General features: G+C 41.2%; 1 protein-coding gene across 1 annotated transcript in view; it reads left to right on the top strand.

Moving 5' to 3' along the window:
• Positions 1–22,590, top strand: part of LOC118791509 (transmembrane protein FAM155B-like) — a 60,528-nt gene extending 37,938 nt beyond the window's left edge. Inside the window, exons 2-3 of the mRNA XM_036548891.1 lie at positions 20,886–21,057; positions 22,246–22,590. Coding sequence (XP_036404784.1) covers positions 20,886–21,057; positions 22,246–22,541 — 468 coding nt within the window. The 3' untranslated portion in view covers positions 22,542–22,590. The remainder of the gene's footprint in view (positions 1–20,885; positions 21,058–22,245) is intronic.
• Positions 22,591–23,297: the final 707 nt, after the last annotated feature.

Raw genomic sequence — 23,297 nt, 5'->3', positions numbered from 1 at the left:
ACCTTGAAAGTTGGTCCTGAGCCATCTTCTTCGATTCTATACATAGAATTTTCCTCAGCTGATGACGAACAGACAATTGCTGACCCCATCAGAGAGCAGTGGTGTGTGTTCAGGACGATTTAAACACCTCAAGAAAGGGCCGTGTGTGCACGGGTATGCCTTGTACTGCAAGGAATCATGATTTGTCCCCCAAAACCAGGTCTAGTTTGTCAGGGGTTTTTGGGGTTGATGTGTAGAGGGCTTAAGTTTACTCCATGGAGATTTTGAGCGCTAGCTGAGACAAACCGCCTGCCAGTTTGAGCGATGAGTGTGAAAGGGAGGGAGGGAACGGGGTTTGTCCTCTACCGCTCCGTACGAAGTGTGCTGGTTAGATCCCCTCCTCGCAGCTGGTGAACACGCTGTTCTTGTGTCAGCGCCAGCTAAAAATGATGCTAGTGCGAGTTCTTCTGGAGGGCACACTTCAGCGAGCAAGTGACACAGTCATGTGGCCATTTGTTTTATTTGCTAAGCATATGCCATTATGGAGGGCATTTCTGCACATGTCGTCTCTTTATTCAGCTGGATATTTTACAGAAGCACATTAAATAACTTGCTTTGGAAAAAAAAAGCCAGGCCCCACCAGGGATTCAAATCCACAACCTTCTGATCACAAGCCCAGTTCTGCTAACCATGTGAGGGAGCTGTGTGCTTTGAGTGCACAATGAGGAGTTCTTCTGGACAACGTGTCTAAACAGGGGGAATTAGGAACGGAAATGTATGGTCTCCAGAGGGGCAGGTGGAAAGAGATTAATAGTGCACAGCAACATCTGACGGACGCGGTCCTAATTAGGTCCTAAGAGAGGGATCCTGCACAGCAAAGCACTTCAGTCAAGCCACAGGCGCTAAAGAGGAGACCAAAAAAAAAACACAACACCTAACTAAAGCACATTTAAAAAAGGATGAAGATGCATAAATTACCTCCTCCAACTTTGATTTGACTTGGAAAGGGGTTCTTCTGAAAGCTTTTAACGGTAAAATATGTGATGGACATCTGCTTTTACTTTTTTCTATTGTTATTGTAGAATTAATGGATTTTTTTCTGAATCCCTTATGTGAAAATGTTCTCAGAATTGAACTGTTGAAAGCTTTATAATTCCTTCAGATGGTGATAAATGGCAGTCATGTAGCATTCACTTGTAGCATTCACTCACTAAATAACTGAAAGTATGCAGGGCTGGGGTTTGGTTAGTACTTGAATGAGAGATGGAGAAAAATCAATTTTCTTTTGTAAGTGATGTGGCCAGTCTCCTCTCTGAATCTAGATCTATAGTTCTCAAAGCGTAGTCTGTGGAACACTGGAGGGCCAGAAAGATCCTTCAAGTGGGCCACCAGCTAATATCGCTTTATTTAATTAAATAATGCTCATTACAGTAATAATGGCATTCTTAATGAATTTCACTACTCTGTGAAAATAAAAGTGCACATTATTATGTATTAAATTGTTTTTGATCATCATTTTAACTCCGCTTGAAGATTCAAAGTGACTTCAACAGCAGAGAGGGAACAAACATAGGCATCTTAATAATGCATAGGCATCCTTAAAATAATGTCACTATACATACTTAAAATAATAAATCACTAGCAATTATGTGAAGTGTAAGTCACAGCAGTGATGAAACAAGCTGTCAATCAAGTTATGCATGAGCTAAAAGACACTCAGTGTAACTTGCAAGATAGCAAAATTAACCAATGTAAGTAACCAATATAACTCCTTCCTTGTGAAGGAGAGCCTTCACCTGTCCCCTAAAACTGATTGTTTGTTTTAATTGTTTAAATGTGTTTGTATAAGGATCCTTGTCTCTCCAGTTGCTACTTTTTTAATAAATGAGCTCACTTCTAACCAGTTGCATTCAAATCAGTTAATTGCTAAATTGTTGGTTGTCTATTTAATTGTTATTGTCTAAGTAATTGTAGTTGAGCTGAGTGACCATTGGGTAATCAGCCACACCTGCCTAATTAAAGGCTTTTGAAAACAGGTGGGAGGCTATTGTTTGAGTCACTTCTCAGAAGAAATGGTTTGTAAATTTTGCTCCATCCCTCCTTTTTTGGTGAGAAGTGCTGGCCAGTCTCCCTATGTTCCAAACAGATATTTTAATCCTGACTGTTCACTGGAGCTACCTCCTTTATGTAGCATTTGTTAATAAATGCCATAAATGACATTCCTCTCTCTAAATGAGCACTGCAGCATTAGCAGTTAGAACCTCCAACCGGAGCAAGCTGTCTGCAGTCTGCAGGGTCGTTTCTGCTGTTAGTCAAGACATTTGATTGTCAAAGACCACTGCCCTTTTTCAATTTCCCTTTCCATTTCTCATCCCATCCCAGCGTCCTCTCAAATATACATCCAATTTCCAGTGTCCTGCTCCACACAAATCCCTTAATTAACCATGTAGGCACAGCTGTCCTTCTCACCCTGTAGCAACTCTATAGACATTAGCATCACATAACGATATTTTAATGGGTTTATTCTATTTTCACTAGTGCTGAGCTGAAACAATGGTGTGTATTGCTCTTGTTTCTGACCTTGAGGCAGGGGTGCTGTAAGGGGGGGGTTGGGACAATTCCAAGGGCCCCAAGCAGACAGGGGCCCTCAAAGATTCTACCATATATTTTTGTTGCATATATATAGGGGTCCAATGCATTAACCTTTCAGGGAGCCCAAAATTCCAACCGGTGCCCCTGCCTTGAGGACATGGTGAACTCAGGTCATGCTCTTTTGATTACAAAACCAAGGGAAAAGGACCTTATGAAAAGGTCTGCATATGGTTATAAATTCAGTCAGGCAGATATGAGAAATTCTGCATCTGGGGATGGAAAATTGAGGTAGTCCCAAATGGTGAAGGTCTCTTACTTGTCCCCCTGTTTTGGTGTTGAGCCTGTCTCGCTTTCATTCTTAGTTCTGGGAGAGAAAATGAGTTTGACCTCCAGAAAGTTTACATCAGTTATTTGCATTCTGTAGCCATCAGCACACACTAAATCCCTTTTTTATGTGAGTTGAATTAATGGTGGGCCAGGATATTTGAGTCCAACCAGTCACAAATGATTCTTTTTTGTAGTACTTGTGTGATCGAACACATAAATTCAACATTACTAGGGAAGAAGTGTTGAAGGATTACTTTTCCAAGCAAGAACTTTTATTAATCAGTTTCAGGCAATTGGAAACTGAGAGACAGTGGCTGCATTCAAATTTTGAAGTAGCGCAGGCTGGCTCTCCTCAATATCAGCTGGGAGGGGCACCCACCTAAGAGGAAAGAGAACCTCCTATACCAGGCTCAATTACTACATGGCCAAACACCCTGTGTGAGAAGGGAAAAGAGGGCAGGTTATGACAGTATTTATGCTGAGAGGTATGTAGAGCATACATTATCACCAAGCCCACTTTGTGTACTCCCACAATACAGGTGAAAGGGGTGCTGGTGTCTGCTTCTATGAAGCTGGATCAAATGTGGAGTGACCCCTACTCCAGCCAGCAAACTAGAACAGAAATTACATACTATGAACATGGAGATGGCAGCTACAGAACCTCAGAGGGTTTTCCTAAGTTAAGAAACTCACCCTACTTAAACATAAAGAAATACATGGGAATGGCCAACTGTCTGATGTTCAGTGGTGTTATAGACAAAAAGTAGTTGAAGGAGATGGTCAGATCAGCAGTGCTTCTGCTGAACTACATACAGCTGACAGAGTTGATGACTCTTTCAAATTCCTGCCTTAGTCTCAATGTATTCTGCTGTGCATCCCAAGTAAATGAAACTGCTGTAGCATCAACAGTCATGCTGTGGTGTTGCCCTTCTGATTGTGTATAGGGTGGCAGTATAGCATAGTAGTAAGGTGCAGGGCTTGCAACCGAAAGATTGCTGGTTCAACTCCTGGCTGGGTACTGTTGATGTACCTTTGGGCAAGGTACTTAACCTATAATTGCCTCAGTAAATATCCAGTTGTATAAATGGATAATATTGTAACTGATGTAAGTTGCTCTGAATGAGATCGTCTGCTAAATGACAATAACGTAATGTATATGGTAAACCTGGGTAAACTTTGAAAAAGCAGCTTTTAAAACCAACACATTTTATAGTTCCATTACTGGAAGGTTCCCGGATGGTGAAGTCTATCACTAAGACTTCCCGACACCATGTGGATAGCAAACGTCCCAGGAACACCCAAGGTTTTGGTTGCACTGCTTTAGTGAGGGTACACCTCTCAATTGCTGACAGTGCTACTTGAGACATTCTGTCATGCTTTGCCAATAAACCCCTGCCCAACAAGAACAGTAATCAGTCAATCCTTTGATGATCATGGTCATCAGGCAGGCTACAGACCACATCTTTTTGAAGGACATTAGGCACTAGCAAGAGTAAAAAAAATCCCACCTCCTCCTGATGGGTGGACTGACAGATCCCCCTCACATTCTTCTAGTCTTCCCCGTTGACTCTCCTATAGTCATTGCAGTGAGAGTAACATGCAGGCTGTAGTTGCCTGCTGTTGATGGCCGTCGTTCCTGATTCAACATGTAGAATCGGCTTCAGCCATCAGTGAGAGATTGGTGGCGGTCCCTGACCAGCTCTGCCATCGGTGCACCTCCACTGGCTGTTGGGTGTGTTTATCCCCATCGTAAAGCATGAGTTTCTGTGCCAACCATTTCCCCAGTGAGCATGTAGTGCACCTACGTCCTCCTCCTGTGTCACTGTATCTCTAACTCAGCAAATGTTTATTACCCATGGCCTGGGCTTGGGGATCTTAAAACAACTGGGACTCAGGAATTAAAAGTGTTTCCTGGTATAAAGGACCACCTGGAGAGCTATGACCAATCCGTGGGTCATTATTCAGTGTAATCCTCCAGTAATGAGCTGAAAACGTATCCTTGCTCTGTGTCCCTGTTTAATTTGCACTAGAGAGCAGATCTTACAGATCTATGGACACATTTTGCAGCAATGTCAGCTTCAGAATAAGCCCTTTGTCTCATTCCAGGTACTCTCCACATTCAGTGCTCTCCATTTTCAGTGTATGACGTTCGACTTCCTGGGTAGGAAAGGTCATCTTTTTTGTGGAAAAAAAATCAAACCCAGTATATTTACTGAAGTAGGGTAGCTGCAAGTGTACTTATTGTAGGAGTCTGGCTGTTTAGGGAGGCTCAGAGCATGACAAGCAAGTGACAAGAAGTCTTTTAAATTGTTTTTAGTTTTTTCGTGTTTGGTAGTGACTTTTTATAATGAATCATTAACAAAATAATATCCTATGCCATACTATTTGATAAACACCTCAAATGACTTTTTAAAGCATTTTAAAACCAACAAATGTTACTGTATATGTAACACAAATCAATACTAGGGTATGGGGCTTGAAAGTTCTCAAAATCTCAAAATCATGTTGCGGATAGTACTCTATAATTCTAAGCTCTCAATTTCACACACAAAATTCCTCACAAATGTACAGAATTACTTTTCTTTTCATGATTAATAGAGAAGAAATACTGCTGTCAAAGTCTTTTACTATGCCTTTAATCATTTTAAGAAGCTGGTGGCTCTTTCTCAGTGTTTTTCAGCTGAAGAACTCCTGCAGTGTCAGCTTTTTTAAATAGGACTCTTTAACTGCCCTGTAGTGTCGTCTGCCCACAGAAATGAAATTCCTAATCGTTCACTCTATTCAATATTGTTCACACAACATACATCGGATTAGATTTCAAAAAGTACTTTTGATGGGTTTGAAATGGAACCCAATGTAATTTGGGCTTAATTGATTAGGTCACACTGGAGCACAAGCTCCAGAAAAAAGGCAGCATTTTAAAGACTACATTCATGTGGATATAAAGGTATTGCAAAACCCAGAGTCTAACAAAATGCCTTGACAAAAGACAGGCTGCCAGTATTAATGGAAACCAAACCAAGGATGTACTGCTGGCTCATATATACAGCAATAGAGAATCAAGAGAATTAAGAAACTATATTTTAATGTAACTGCTAGGATGCTTCATCCTTATATTTGTGGGTGTAGAGGATGAAAAATATTGTGCATGTGAAATATTGTGTAGAAATTGTGTATTTTCTTTTTTAATGTTATGCTTGATCAAGCGAATTACTTGAAAGGTCAAAACTCTTTATGGTGATGGTGTTGTTTTGATGTAAAATATTTTTCTACCATGTAATTTATCGTGTGCAGAAACTGCATTTTCTTGTTTGTATGAGGTGTTGATCTTAGTATGTTATGGAGAATATCACATGCCATATTTCCCCAATTCAGCAACAACCATATAACAGGAAAGTTTCACCTTTAACTAATGAACATGGTGATCTCTTGTATTAAAGTGTTATTTGGGAATTGCAAGTAATCAGGAGTTGTAATTAGAGATGGAAAAGTGCCAAGCAGTGCCTTGAGAGACACAGAGACTGAAGGAGGCAGAGAGAGAGGCCCATATTCTGTCTACCCACAATGCATTTTGTCCCTCACTTTGAGTAACAACTTAAAGCAATTTCTCCTTGCTTTGATACTTGCATAACAATGCAACTTGTGAGTGGCTGATACTCATACAAAGAGTCAGCCCCACTCTGTTGTTGGGCTGACTCTGACCAGAAGACAGAGACGTGTGTATTGTGTGTCTAAACAGTGGAGATATGGTGGAAAAACTGAAGGTTAGTAGGTTTAAGTCAGTAGGTTTAACATAGCCAAGAACCTATGAGACTTATTGACCAGAACTCAACCCCTGTGCCAAAAAGAGGGAAAGAAATAACCCATACTGTCTGGGCACTTGAATGTGAAATGATGTCATGGGGAGGGGAAGTAGTTTGATGGCCTTGGACTCAGATGCTTTTGTAGAGTATAAGGGTCAGGGGCTTACTGTCTCTTGACCTGGGTCTTTCTTCCTTACACAGAAAAACAGTTCTGTTCTCAGTACCATGCCCCAGCTTCACCTGCTGTGAGGATAGGTTTTGCCCTCCTCTGAGTGTGGCTGGCGCAAGATTCAATCTTGCATGTTCACTGGCCAAAAAGTGACTTGTCTCCTTTTTGACCACCACAACACTGTTTCCATTTAAATTCAGGGGAATTGCATGACCTAGAATGAGGGTTACCCTTGAATATGTCCCCGTTTAACATCTGGCTGCATTTTTCATTTCCTTTCTTCTCTCTTCTTTTCTTTTCATGATCAACAGTATATAAGCTGTGTGTGCTGTGTTCCTGTGACATCTTTCCGAACAAGGCAATTTGTTGAAAGAGCAGACTAAGACTTCTATTCCACCTCCATCCAAGACCTCTCTTTAATTTAAAAGCAATTACTTTTTCTTCTTGACTTTTAGTCTTATATTTAAGGAAATATAACCTTTTTGACTCCATTACTTAGCTTTAGTCATTAATCTCAGTGACCTGAAAACAAAATTCTGCGAAAGAAATTAAAAATCTACATCTACATAGCTCATATCTGAAAAAAATGACCTTTTTTACATTTGGTATTTCCTGAGACAACTCAAGTTTAGTACCTTGCTGTAGTTTACAATGCCCATGGCCTTCTTGGATTCCAACACTGTAACTTTCTTTTTACAAGCCCAGTGCCTTGGCCCGTATACCACACCAATATTGGCTGCATCCAAATACTCAGTATGCACTAACGTTGGTTAAGAACGTACTACCCGACCGTTACTGTAGTACGTTCTATGGGTATGCGAGCAAGTAGTAAGGACACAATTCGGATGTACTCCGCCACCATCTTACCCGTCCTTTGACCCGGATGTTTACATGTTTTAGAAATCAGTATGCTTTACTTAGCTGACTGTCAACCTGAGGTAAAACGAAAAGATAACATTTCGTAACAAGCCAATTGATTTGTTAGCTTAACCAAGTTGACCACACCGCCATCTTCTTTCTCTTTTTCCCGGGGAATTCTTCTTCTTCAGTTCTTCGGGCTCCAGCTGACTTATGGGATTGCATAGTGTAGTACATTTGCACACTTCAAAATTTCAACGGATGTAGTAGGTCATCCAGGTACCGTTCGATTACTATTAAATGCCTACTGAGTATTCGGACACCCTACGGATTGTGACGTACTGCTTTTTGCGTACTATATAGCAAGACAGTATGAGTATTCAGATGCAGCCATTGTAATTATTGCTAGACGGGTGCTACTTACATGTCAAATTCTTTATTGTCTCACAGTACTTGCTGCCCATAGCCATGTAGCCTCCTACAAACAAGACAGATAAGTAGTCCTTGATAATATAAAAGTGCAACGGCCTAGAAACATTTTTGCCCACAGTAGTGGATATCAGCATTTTAAGGGAACCATAATTCGTGTGGAAAAAATGTATATCATTCATGCATAATGCATGCGTAATTCAACTGATCTTGAACGAATAGGCTATAGCTGTTCAGCTGCTTGTTCTTTTTTTCGCCATCTGCTGTGACCTACATTTTGCATCGCCCATGAAGACAGCCCAGATTCGCACCTGATTCATGCATTGGTAAGCGTTGGGTGGAGCAGCTGGGAGATGAATGAATGATAACGCCTGCTTTCCCAAAACAGAAACGCTCTGCTCTCTCGGCTGGTTTTGTTAGAGAGCCCACATGTTTAAACCAGCGCAAGAGAACAGATTACGAGTGTGTTCCACCTGGTCCCGCAGATGACGATGTGTAGATAACGCATCACCTGCTTTATTATGCCTAAAAAGGATCTGTTTTTTTCTCACTGCGTTTCACTCTTTTGGAAAGCTCTGGCGGCAGACAGACAGAGACGGAGAGGACAGAGCCGGATGAAGCGCTGCTCTTTGATTTGAATGGGGATCCCAGCAGTGTGTGCGCGAGGGATGATAAGACCCTTCCTGATGAGAGGAACGGCTTCCTGCCCCTTAATGATGCTTTTGAATCGCAGTTTCACCTCTTCATCAGAGGCGCGGCTCTTTCTAAATCCTGTCAGAGGTGCTGTTTACAGTCTGAATATCAACATGGCGCCATGGGGGAGGGCAGAGCCATTCTCAGTGTATGCTCAATAAGTAAGCAGGAGAAGAGCCATGGCAAAGAGATCCACCTGTAGAAGCACAGAAAAAGGGGAGGGGACTGAGAAGAAAAAAACAGCACAAAGCCATAGGTGTCGTAAGCACAGAGAGGTGGATGGGGACGTTGTAGTACGTTGTAGTATCTGTATCATGATTAGAGGGTTCTTGCACAAATACACACACAAATAATTACATCCTCCCCTCCAATAACCATACAGGAACACCCTGTATCTCCATTCCCCCACTGAATGATAAAAGGACAATTAAGAACATCCATCTGTAAACTGGAGCTTTGATGATCTAATAAATGGAGATATGCATACCCAAGTTTAACCTGTCCTACTCCTTTCTTATTTTGCACTGATATTCTCTGTTTCAGCATTTGCTATTCAGAGAAATAAAAGTTTCTGCATAATACATTACATCATAACATTTCCACCAAGCTAAATAAAGAGGAGCCTTCATCTAATGAAATGATCTGCAAAATCATCTGTTTTGTGAAAACTATTACCAGCATTTCTTTTCCCTTACGATTCTCTTTCCACAGAGTTCAGATTCTAGGTCATTCTGAAAGTGATTTATTTAAATATGTTGTTTTTAAAAAGTTTTTGTTTAATAGTTAATGATTTGTTATTTCTTGATCCAAAATTAACTTGCCTTGAGAATTATTACTAATACTTACTAATACTTAATGTTGTGCTTAAGATCTTGCAATATACATATAACCCACCATATTTGCATGAGCATTTCCATTCATGTCAAAATGACAGACTCGTTACGAAGAGCTCATTTGTTACATTTGCATGTACCCCACTAGAGGGTAAATATACAGTTGCGTTAATTTTCAGTTTTGTTCAACAGGAAGCGATAGGATTCGGGGCACTGTGCCTTTCATACTGTATCTCTGAAAGAACCCGCTGAGCTGAACATGATTTTATCAGTCTGTTTTTAGATCAATAAAGATTACTGAAAAGTACTCCTTTAGTAAAGTTTTTATTTTTCAGTTTCATGGTTGTTTGACATATAAGACTGAAGTATAGTATGAAGGCCTCTAGTCACTGGCCCGTTCACGTTCCCTTTTTGGGATGAAGGTTGTGTTTCCACACCTAGAGCAAAGTTCCGTGTTTTTCTTGGGGGGCTGAGTGGTGTAGCACAGACTAGACTTGTAACCACAGGGCTACATGTTTTAACACCAGTTGGAGTAGTGAGATTGTACCCTTCACATAATTTTACATGAACTCAATTGCTTCAGTAAAATGTCTAGCTGTAGATAGCATGTGAATACTTATGGATGATATGTCCATCCAGGATGCAAATAAATATTTGACTGGAATAGTAAAAGCATCAATGGTAGTGGTCAAGGTGTGGTGTAGCTGGTAAGGAACACAACATACGCAGTACACCACAGATGCATAACCAGAAGGTATCCTTGAGCAAGGTTCTTAACTTGAAATGTTTCAGTAACACTCTAACTCTCTGAAAGCACAGTGTAAAATTTCAGTTACCCTGGTTGAGTTCTGGCTCCGTTTTAGTGGAAATGATTGCATTGATAAAAGTCAAACTCCTGCAAGGCCACTGAGTGAATACGGAGTGAATGAGTCTGTGTGGCCGTGTGTAGCTGGAGGGGGGGAATGGTCCTGGAAATGACCGTCTCAGACCGGCCAGCAGCTCCTGGGATGGAGCTCGTTAGCCAGGCCCGTCGAGTGCTCACAGCCAAAGGCGCACTCGCTCTGCCAGTCTATTGAAACTCCCCTGCCAGGCTGACAGCTGACATCTTTGTGGGCCAGACATGCCAGCTAGTTGGACCATGAAAGGACGTGGGCGGACAGGTCAGAGCAGGCTGCTGGCAACCACGCGATCCAAGTTCGCAACCAAACTGCGGTTAAACTCAACACGTCGGTGTGCTGGGCCAATCATATGACACTGATTTCCTTCATTTTCATCAGACTACACCCTGCACCTCCAAAACACTTTCCTTATATCCCAGATACATCAGAGTGTTCATTTAGGGTTAAGCACCCACTTATTCTGAGTTTATACTGGTCATATTCAGGTTCATTGTAATGTACAACCTCAGCTTTGAGCCTTTTAAAATGACCCTGTATCTGTTTCAACTATGTCAGAGGCTTCCAGTCCGTGTCCCCTGTGTGTCAGCTGTAGAACAGTGTTACATGGTAGTGCTTCCAAATTTCTGCTGTTTTTCTGGGGGTTCCACATTGCCAGCAGCCATACCACCCCATATGCTTCTCCAGCCAAGAAGCTGAGGCTAAGCTGGCCTTGGTTAGCACCTGAATGGGGGGACCACCTGGGAAAACAGGTTGCTGCTAGAAGTGGTTTTGGCTGATGACACTATTGGGGGCAGTCTCTCCTTTGTACCAAGTTGAAAAGAAATGTTCAGATGCAGTCTTGGGGACTTTTTAAACCAAGATCCTGACTCACTGTGGTCATAAAATAACCCATGACAGTGATTGCAAATAGCTGGGTGTCCTCTGGAGTCCTGGCAAAATTCCCAACTTAGCTGTTTCCGTCTGGCCGTCCAGTCTTCCCTCAGTATAATTTGTTAAATGAGTTCTCTGTCTGCAGACCATGGAGCAGCACAGCCATAGAATGCAGCTGGTGGTTCTGGGGGTGGAAAGTTAACTAAGAGAGGCAGTTACCATCCCAAGCAAAGCATAACAAAACCCATTTCAGCAACGAAGCACAGTTGAATCTGGGCTAATGTAAAAGCCATCCTGAGCAGAAATCATCCTGAACAGAGGGCAGAGGGAAGTTGAGCGGCTTGATTGATTTTGCGTTGTGTTTGTTTGTGCTGAAATTCACTGTTTCAAATATGATAGTGTAATGGTGTACATATGACAGCACTGTCTGACTATGGTGAATGGAATCGCTAGAATGGAACCTGGTAGTTGTTGATTGCAGCCCTCTGTAGTTTCTAGCAGTTTAGCAGGTTGCTAACATTGCTACCTGTGGCACTATAGATCACAGCATGATTCATGAGGTATCTGCTTTGTCTCTGTTCCGTAGTCCCACTTTGACATATATCCACAGATTACCCACAGTGTTTGACTTAATGAGAACCAAATCAATGATTTTTCAATGGTCAGCATTTTATGTATGCAGGCATTTCTGGAAAGAAATACTGTAGCATGCTCAGACAGGTACAGTTTAGAGACTGCTGAAATGCTATCGACACCTAACGCAGTGAGTCCAATTCAGACTAGATATTGCTAAGAATGTCCAAAGGCAAAAACAATGTGTTACTGTTATTACAATGCTGTAACAGTATCAGTACTTTAAGGACCAAATCCCTTCATCTGTCATATGAAATGTTCCTATTGTATTGTTGCTATGGTATGTTGCATTGTCTTGTGCCTTTGTTAACAGAAGTGCAGAGTGAAAGTATAACACGGAGATTTTCACACAGCTGTAAGCTGTAAGTGTGGGGGTGGATTTATTGCTCAGCCAAGCTTCAGACCTGTCTTTTCACACTGGGCCACTAGACATCATTTCATAAGCGTTGCAGTGCAGAGACTCCATCATCCTTGAATTTCTGGTATCTGTAGTGACAGCGTGACAATGTCTTGACCAGAGAGTCTGGACTCTGTGCAGTCAAAGTTGCATTGAGTAACTCAGATCTCAGTCATATTTCAACTTTCAATGTATGCTGAGTTAAAGCATGAGAGTTACGACCTCTGCTGGTAAGATCTGGAATATCAGATTTAAATCTGGAATTCAATCAGGTGTTATTTTCTTGTTATATTACTATTACCCTTATTATTACTATTACTACTACTACTACTACTAATAATAATAATAATAATAGTAATAATAATAATATGATTATCTATTGATGAACTTACTCCTTGATTTCAAACTTGCACCATAGATTTGCACCATACAGTAAAGAATGCAAATAGCAAATAGGCAAGCACATACTGCACATGAACGTGTAATGCATAACCAGGCGACGTTGTGTGGTAAAAACACAAATTATAAAATACAACCAATACATTACACATCACAAGTACTAGTGGCTGACCACCTGTAGTAACAACATGCTGATTAAGATAAATTATAAATTATCTTCAGCAAAGGGACGGTATCAGTCCAGAAAGAGAAGTGATACTATACTGTTAGACCATTTACAATGAAATTTCCTACTTTGAAGAATTTTGTGACATTTAAGAGGGAATTTGGAAAAAACAAATACAAAACAAAAGTAAAACAATTGGAAAAACCTTGGAGGAAAAAACCCAGAGCAAGATGAAAAATTGGAAATCAATAGGCTCATTATTATAGAGAATGTGTTATATGTATGTGTTACTTTAATACATTAGGGTATTTTAAAATAATACTTCTCTAACCAAGACCAAATTATTCACTGTGTTAACACATTATGCACAAAAATACATTGAAAGCATTTAAGCAGTATTTATTTTCCAATGATAATGTAATATGCTTGAAGAGGACACTGGGTGTCTTGGTAAGATAGTAAAAAATGTTTTGTCTCCTCATGGAGCACAGGGTTCAGTGTATTAAGAGGTCCCATGTATCATTTCAAGTCTGGGACAAAGAAACCAAGGAAGCAGCTTGCAGGAAAAATGGATGCTTAATACTTCAGGGCGTATCCAATCTTGGTGAATGTGACATCCATGTCCCATGAGCTCAGAATGATCGAGCATATCATTTTCTCTCTTTTAAGCAGTTTTGTCATCTTTAGCATGTGGTAACCAATAATTTGCTAACTTTCACATGCCTGTACTTTAGTGTTATAGACAGCAGCCTACTTTCAGTTGTATCCCCCTATAGATTTTAATTTTAGTATTGTATTGATTGAAAGGCACAATTTCTCTTTTAATATCATGAAAATATTTGTTTGTTTAGCTTCTGTCAGGATTTGAAACCGATTCATAGCAGATGCATGTGCTTTCGCTATGGTTTGTCTCACCCAGCACCGAACCACACTGCTGTCAAGAGAACGTATTATCTCCATTTCTGTCATTCCCAATGTTCTGTGTGGCTTCCGGGATGATCAAGTGCTCCTCCTCATAAATGCCCCACATAATGAAATATGTATGAAACGTCGCGGCAGCAAAGTTTCGATAATGTCTTTATCTGTCAGCCAAGAGGGCTCTCTGGGGATGTTTTGGGAGGACTGTAGACCATGTTCCAGTGATTCCAAACAGCTGCGGCCTCTCGCGGTTTTTGTAGACGGCAGGCCCGAGGGGGTGTGTATCTTGGATGCACCAAGAGCAGCATGCACGCCTGTGCAGCATTCGGCAACATGGTAAAGAGAACTAAAAGGGCTACATTTCACACATTCAAACAATCCCTACTGCTCATTATCTAGCTGTGGGGAATCATAGGTGGAGTTTGACATTTATGGTGGGGGGGGGAATTTTTTAACTGACGTCAATATACAGTCCAACTATTGTGTGCCGTGTTATACTTATACATACAGTAACAGAAAACGATAGTGCCAAGCTTGCCATAAAGCCAAACAACACAGTGCATCAAATCAGTTTCTGACCACTTTGTACCATATAACACATAGGCTTACGTAGGGTATTGGTCTTTCACACATGAGTGCACACAACTGAAACGCACTGGCAACCATAAAGTTAAAGTCTGTTAAAAGTGAAATATCAATTTGTTTATATTATACTGTTAGGCTTTCATTTTCCATGTACCCTTTTAAAACATTTAGTGTACACATGAACTAATTTCATATTAAATTGAAAACTTATGAAATATGCATACTCAGTCATATCCAACTTATCCAACACACACACAATTAGAAAAAGCTCAGCAGCAGTGTTGTCTGTTGTTACAGTAGGCTTGTAAAATATTTTCAAATTTCCCACAGTGTGGGACAATAAAGTTAATCTTGATCTTGATCTTGACATATTTCAGTCGCTGGGGGGGGGGGGGGGGGGCCAATTATCCCGCCCCGCCTCCCAACCCCCCCGCAGACTTTGCGTATGTGGGGAATACTCAGCCAACTCTCACTAAGAGGGAGATGTAAGGGAGAGGGTCTGTCTGTGACTGCTGTAATGCCTTTGAGCCCCTTCATTTCTCTGCAGATATGCAGCCGGTCTTGTAGCGTGAATGAAAGCCTGCACAAGGCTGTGGTTGCATTTCTGTCTAGGGAATGTGGCGTTCAGAAGTAGGCTACTCCTTGATATGAATTCTAAGCGCGTATCTTGACTCTCCTGCCATTTAAATTTTTATTTTAACTTAGGGTATTGAAATAATTTATTTTATACAGGGTCTCATTTATGCACACGCATGCACACGCACAAATTAAATATGTTGCCACTTGAAATGACTGTGACCTAGACAGCTGAAAACAATCTCCATAACTGAGGGAAGTTTATCAGCAGGGCTTAAAAAAGCGGAGCAGTTGCTGACGGAATTTATGCGCTGTGTTGTATTTATCAACAGCTGAAACAACCATTCATGACTTTTTTGTAATTGTGGAAAAGCCATAAGTGATCATTTGCAGATGTGTTGATATATGGTGATTATACTGCTGTTTATTAATATATACATAAATAGCTCAGCACATCCAGAAACGTACACACACTGATGCCAGACTTTTCATTGCTCCAGTTAAGATTCCGCTGGGGCCAAGATGTCATTGTAGCTGCTGTGTAAGGGTCATTAAAGGTTATTTGAATACACAAGCTTTTGATGGATTTACATATAAATCTTCACAAGGACTGTTTAACTTCCCAAGGTTCATACTTAATTTATCTATTTTCCTTGTTATTTGCAGTTGTTTTTTTTTTCTTGCTGGCATTGTGTTATTTACAGCATGAGACGTTCTGCAAGCAAGCAAGGAGGCCTCTAACAAATAGAGTTGTATTTAATGTTACCACAGGGGGGCAGTAGTTGATGCCCCCCCAGGCATGCTGAGTCACAGCCACAGCTGCAAGCAAATGCCTTGCAGACCAGGAAGAGATGCTAATGGTAAGAGAAAGTAGTGGACAGTGAGGAACAACATCACATGGCCGGTGATGAAGCCAAACTTACAAGGACATCCTGTGTGTTGTTGCGCACAAATCCATATCAGAGCTACCCCTGTGGACTGCACACAGTTGGAATGATCATGAATTATTTCTTTACAGCACTTATTTTAGTTTTAATTAGTATTTTTTTTCTAAAATAGCATATAAATAAAGAAATCTGAGCTGTAAATGATGAATTGCAGTTTTAATGGCATATAAATAAAAAAGTAACAGGGAATTCATACATTCATTACAGTATTGCACTTGTGACTTATTTGATGTCCAACCAGAAACCAATGTTTTTGGTTTCAACATTGTCAGGGGCATGCTTCTGAATTTTAGGAACCATTTTAGATCAAGTTCACAGTAGAGGTTCAAGCACTAAAAACGCCCCTAAACAGTAAACAGTCATAGTCCCTGTTTAGACCAGTGAGTTTGAAATTCAAGAGAGGCATAGAGGAAAGGTCAGACCATGTTGAGTACGAATGCTTCTGGATTTGTCAAACACAATATTAAGACCAAACAAATGATTTCTTCATCAGATGACATGGGCAGTTTTACTTATCCTTATAAAGAATACCAAACAGAGAACATTAGCTTATTCCTTGGTATTAGTGTGCACAAACAAAATAGATTTAGTTTCAAACTGTAGGATTCTGGTTTGAAAAAAAAAACCTTTTGTCTGTCCTCTTTAATTTGAAAAGAAAGGGATTGTCTCTTAGAGATGAATTCCCATGTTTGGGGCTAGTGTCTGGTATGTTATTAAGAGGTCTAACCCAATTACAATGTCTCTGAAAGACAAATAGGAGCATGGAAAGCAGGACCGGCTCTTGTGGTGAATGTGGAGGCTGTGTATTCATAATATCCCTGAGATACGCTACTTTAGGAAGCATATGTAGATCATTGGCAGCTGGCAGACTACAAACAGGGCAGGTAGAGAACTTCTCTCTCTTATTATGATTATGATCCTGAATGGTCCACAACCATGTTTTGCACAAATTACAAGAATGCTAAATTAAATAAAGTTCACTCATTAGCAGCTGACTCATTTATGCCAAATGTGTGTGTGTGTGTGTGTGTGTGTGTGTGTGTGTGTGTGTCCTGTAAATAGACTTGTGAATGCTTTATTGACAGCGCTTCACCCCAATAGATCCTCCAGGGCTGGTTAAAGAAGAGATACCCTTCATTACAGAGCCTATTTATTTTTATTAAAATGTACTGACTTACCGTTATGAATGATGAAAACTGCTATTAAATGGCCCATGCTTTCTCATCCTTTTCTTTAATCCCAATCAGGGACAATGTAAAATATATAATATAATGCATATCTGTGGTTTATAATGTAAGTTATAAATGTATAGGAGTGCGTTCATGAAGAAAAAATGGAGAACAGCTTATCCTCTCTTAAGAGTGTTTGATTGAATGACTTGGTGTGCTGATATTGCAGAGCTCCATCCTCCCTTATTCAGTTTTTGGCTTAATTTTATTTTTACCTTTCAGGGACCATGCACAATACAACAAAACAAACATGGTAACATTTGATGCATTGCACCAGATTTAATTGATCATTGACTTGCTGATTTAACTGACAGCTAATTTTCCTCTGCAGTCCTGTCACACAAATCAGCCAAGATGTCCTTCGTCTCATGAGCCCATGAGCCTGCCAGTGTTAATAAAATTCCTTACTGGTTGTTGAAAAGAAAACGGATAGAGTGAAACCTAGGATCTGTTGCAATGTTATTAACAGGTGTCAATACAAAAGCACCACTGTCTTGGTTATTGAGTGGGTGGCATTACGGTGTTGTTAAGCTAACAAGGAGGGGGAAGTCACACTTTGTCAGAGTTTACGGACAAAAATCAGCTTCAAAGGCACACAACCCCAGCTTCAATTAGCACCAACTACAAGCACCCAGTCATCTGAGACGACCAGCTGGGCACACCAATCCAAAGTTTGCCTTTGCCGTGGTTTCTCTGGGTTTTAGACATCCTGACAAGGATGTGTCCCTACATACCATTCAGCTACAGGCAAATCCCATTGCTCTGTATAAATACACAACATATACAGGGATAATAAGGGAAATGTAAGCTAGATAAGGGAATCCAACAATAAAATAAATAACAAAATGATGGAAGTGGTTGTGGTTGGATTTTTGTGGGCCTTTCCTGGGGCTGATTCAGTGCTCCTTCTGTCAGGGGAATTACTCTTCTTGCAGCTGAAGACCACGTGCATGAAAAATAAAAAAAATGGGCGCAGGGTCCACCACAAGTATCGAGCATGTGCAGAAATCGCACACATGTGCGAATGCCATTTAACTGAAGTGTAGAGCCATCCAGAGAAAGACCAGAGATACGGGACGCCTCACAAACTGCCACCATCGCTGGCATTTTTCCATCGCTAGAACCAGAGAAGGGTGAAGCATTGGCTCATACAACAGGACAGACAGCAGAGCCTTCGCATGTTGACTCCATTCGTTTCACTTTAACTCGGAATGCGGCTTGTAAATCAGCCATTTCTGCTTTTAAAAACACACGAACAGTAAAACTGTCACCACCCATCGGGGGGTGGAGAGTGAGCAAGAGCCAGCTAGCTTTTTATCTCTGTGTACTGTTGATAGGGGCGCAAAGGGGTTTAGCAGGTGTTTTACTGCTCTCGTAGTATGACAAGTATTGTATATAGTGCTTCGTGAGGTTTTAAAGAAAGTATTACAAGTTTGTTTTTGATTGTTTTTAAATGGTGAGCTTTACTTATTATGTCATACAGTTTATGGGACTGAGTATCGCAGCGCTATACTAGGATTGGAAAGATTTGTTGTTTGGAACATTGTCAGTCCTATCATATCTACATAAGCAGGAAAGATTTGTTGTTTGGAGCATTGTCAGTTCTATCATACCTACATAAGCATTTAAACTGTGTATGGCATCTCCCTTATCTCATGACTCATTAATGGTAATACAGTTGTCTGCTGTACAAATTCAGGTTAGGTACCTTACTGAAAGTGAAAATAGCAGCACACCACCTAGGGCTTGTACATGCACCCCTTGGGTTACAAGTCCAGTTCCAGATTATGCAGGTAAATATAATGTGAATGCTCCCATTTGACAGCCTAGCCAGACAGAGAGGGACAGCACTGCCTTCAGAGGTGAGGTCAGAGGTCAAAGTGGGTCAGGCCCATGTGCAGGAGGGCAGGCAGTTGACAGGGCACATGGCACAAAGTGCTCCTACTTTGGATGTGATGTGCCCTGGCTCACAGCGTTTCCGTGGCAGCAGTTGCTCGGAGTGCAGGAATGGCCCTCCAGGAAGGCCAGGGCAGGATATCTCCGACGCATCCGTCCACTTTCCTGTGACCGACTGTTGCTGTTGTTGTGATATTGCACACATAATTAATTTTGCTAATTAAAATCTTTCAGCAAGTATTGGCTCAGTATGAATAGGTTTCACATATAACCCAATGACCCATATTAGGAGCAAATTCCTCACTCGAGGGTTGGATTCCACATTATGTGAATGGCGCCGTATGAAATTCAGCACTCTCTGGTTTTTAATATGGTAAAACATATTGCATTAGTGCCCCATGCTACTCTGGCTTCATGCAGCAGTAGTAGTAGTAGTAACATGTGTACCTCTGTGCCAGGGATTTTCGGTGAACATGGCCTCTGCTGTCAGAGACTGTTTGCAGATGAAATGACATTAACTGTGACTGGTCTCTTTGTTCTAGCCACTGATAACCTTAAATACACAAACTAATCCTATAACTACCATATTCAACTGGGAGCTACCCTCAAGATTTCAATTCTTCTTCTGCTTAGCAGACCGGTGGAGTCACAGACAGGATTATATTCAATTATTTATTTGCTCAGCAGATTCCATTATCCAGGGTCCATTTACATAACTTATGTGTTTACATGTCATCCACTTACTTAGCCATATATTTACAAAAGCAATTCAGGGCGAAAGGCAAGTCAGATAACTAATACAGTAATGTCTCACCGGGGAATTTAGCCTGCTAACCTTTAGTAAGAGGGCTAGCTCCTCAACCACTACACCACAAATTGACACCCATACAGAATGGACACCAGACTCGCTCACTTAGAGTTGCTTAAAGCGTAGGCTAACAGGGTTTGCTGTGTTGGTGGAACATGTAATTCAGAGAGCAAGACCTTGTGACGAGAAGGTACTTGATGATGTCATACCTTTGTGCTCAGGTGACACATGGTGATGCCACACCTCAATGGACAGATGTAATAATGTCAGACCTTCATGGTTTGGAGACATTTTATATTACACCGCCATGGTCAGGTGACAACTGATAATATCAAATCCTTCTGGTCAGATACACGAAGGTAACAAGACCTCCCTGGTCGTTTGTCAAACGATATTGTCAGACCTTTGTGGTAGGGTGATACATAGTGATGTCAGGTGACGAATGATGCTGTCAGTCCTCCATGGTCAGATGACATGTACCTCTGATGCCTGACAGGAAATGCATCTTGAATAAGAAAGAGTTTCTGAGGCTTTGTAGTACCATTTAATTGCTTTTAGTTGCTGTATCATTGCAATGTACTACCCTACTATCGTAAAATGGAGTATAATCTTATAAAAATGTAATCTAAACAAAATTTTATATTATGCAATGCAAATTATCTGTAGCTGTGATGACTGAGTCTTGTTGATGAGCATGTGTTGAAGAACCAGAGGAAAAAGAGCTGCGCTATGAAAACTTGCACATTTAGTACCTGCTGGAACTGGTGCATAGAATATATATGGGCACATATGATGGTTGTATGGACTTCTGTGTCAGGGTTTTCTGTGTTACACTATCTTGACAAGCAATTGACTGTTTTTCTTCTCCTTTTTTTGCAGGCAGTCTACAAAGCCTGGTTATGCTCCGAATATTTCAGTGCAACCCAAAGGCAGTGCCATCACAGAATTCCCTGCAAGCAATACTGTCTGGAGGTCCAGACTAGGTGCCCCTTTGTGCTACCCGACAATGACGATTTAGTTTATGGTGGATTATCCAGTTTCATCTGTACAGGTAAGTGACCCTGCTGGTTTATTCAATTTCACCTGTTCAGGAAATTACCTGTAGTACTGCGTTTCCCAAACCTCTCCTGGAGGACCCCTTGTCCTGCATGTATTAGATCTCTCCCTGCTCCAACACAGCTGATTCAAATGATCAACTCGTTATGAACTCCTGAAGCTGCTTAATAACAAACTGATCATTTCCGTTTATCCATAAAGGTTAATAGCTATTGTGGATTTGTGAGCGTCTGTGGTGGATTGTTAAATTGCCCATATTCCTGAATGCTTGCATTTTTTCTTGGATGGCCGGATGCATTGTCATACTGCAGGAGTAGTTTCATGAGAAGACATTAATTGCTAATCTTGGGAAGAAAAACAATTACACAGAGCCTTTCAGCTCAGAGTCTTCCATGACACATTGCATCAGTTTTCAGAGATCTCACAAAGTTTTGTTACTCAGATTTTTGTAAGAGCTTTCCAACTTTTTAAATGGTACTTTTTGAGTGACTCTGACATTTTGAACAGATGATCAAAGGTAGAGATGAGTCACAACTGAGCCTGTAACCAGGTGATGAAACTGTGGTTTTCTCAGAAACAGAAAGAGAGAGAACAGAGACAAAAAGAAAGAGCATCACTGAAAGACTGTCCAGTTTCAGTATGAAATCCTTGTAGTCCTTTTTTGTGAAACTCACCATTTCCAGAAAAACAGTCTGATTTCTATAACTCTGTGTGACAGCTGAGAAAATACTCTTATAAACATCCATTTCGTGTCCCTTTATTGGTGTCTTGTTCAGTGTTGCTTCGAAGTCATTTTAGAAAGATACATTACAGTTTCATAAGGTGTGTTTTTGAAAGTTATTCTGTATTCAGTAATAGTTTCAGTCTCTCCTAGTGAAAATCATTTGAGATATTCTGTCCATTGATATACCATGGAGGAGGGCAGTCTTTATGTTCACTGAGAAGGTATTGCAGACAACTGTTTGACAGGCTGTCTGTCTGCATCAAATGGGTACAACAACCACATTTTACCATTAGAGACTGAGTGCATCAACTTAAATATTGAATTATGGATGATTTGCAGTTTGTTCATGTGTGTATTGTATTTAATCATGGTATAGATAATCCTCCATAATCTGAATGTAGGGGTAATAATAATACAATGTTACTGTGGTGGGTGTTCGTGTGTATGTTTCCACCACAGGGCTACTAGAAGACCACGTAATCGACACAGAGGCGGAGTGCTGTGACGTCAGGTGGAGCGGCTGCTACCCAGGATCCGGGGTCGCCTGCAACGCGTCAGCCGACCTCCCGGGGTCGTTGCCGTGGCAGCGGCGCTCTTCACGGCCCACATCGGCCGCGTCGCGGGTGGGCGCCGGCGGCAGGCTGAAGCTGTGCGTGCTCGTCCTCATTCTGCTGCAGACTGTTGTCACGTTCTCTACCGTGCAGGACACCGGGGGGGTCGCACCCATGGAGGAGAGTCCGACCAGGGATGAGTGACTTAGCCCCCCTCCCCCCGCCACGATCCCCCCCCACACACAGACATACACACACACATCACTCCACAGAACTCACACGAGGTGGAGGCCACTGATTACATCTCCTCATGTTGGCTCCCCCAGATGGCCAACATGAGGTGGGGAGCGCTGTTTTTACACACACTTGGTGGGGTGCACAATGTGATCCTCAGCAGAGATGGCAATTCGTGCAAGCCAGACATCAGGGTCTGGAGGGAGGAAAGGAAACAGGAAGTGCAGGATGGCCACTTCCTGTGTGCACCCTGATGTTTTTTTGTTTCTCTTCTCTCTGAAAGCTGGGTTCCTGGGAAGGGTATGGGTACAAGTGGCCTTTTTTTCTAGCTCTAACCTGTAGGGGAGAAATTTCACATGACAGAGAAAATGAGAAGTTTCTTTTGGTTTATTTTGTTACAACAGAAATTATGTAAAATAGAAAGTGTAGCTGTTGACACAATTGGATCATTTACATCCAAGAGTATAACTATTTTAAAATTCTACCCATTCTCTCCCTCCTATCTTAATTATTCTAATCTTTCATTCATACTGTTTGTGTTGTTGTTTGTGGTTACTATTGACAATAAATTCTGTCTCTATATATATTCTAAGATGAAAGCAGGCAATGTGCCCCACATTGGTTAAAGTCATTAACAATCCCTCAGTAATGAAGTGTATGCAGTGTAAGTTAGGGTGTGGCATAAGATGGTATTTTTACTTTTGCTGAGCGCTGTTATGAATACAT

The sequence above is a fragment of the Megalops cyprinoides genome, chromosome 16, assembly GCF_013368585.1.
Source record: "Megalops cyprinoides isolate fMegCyp1 chromosome 16, fMegCyp1.pri, whole genome shotgun sequence".
NCBI classification, from domain to species: domain Eukaryota; kingdom Metazoa; phylum Chordata; class Actinopteri; order Elopiformes; family Megalopidae; genus Megalops; species Megalops cyprinoides.
Note: the sequence above shows the minus strand (reverse complement) of the source record. Positions and strands in the feature narration are given on the sequence as shown.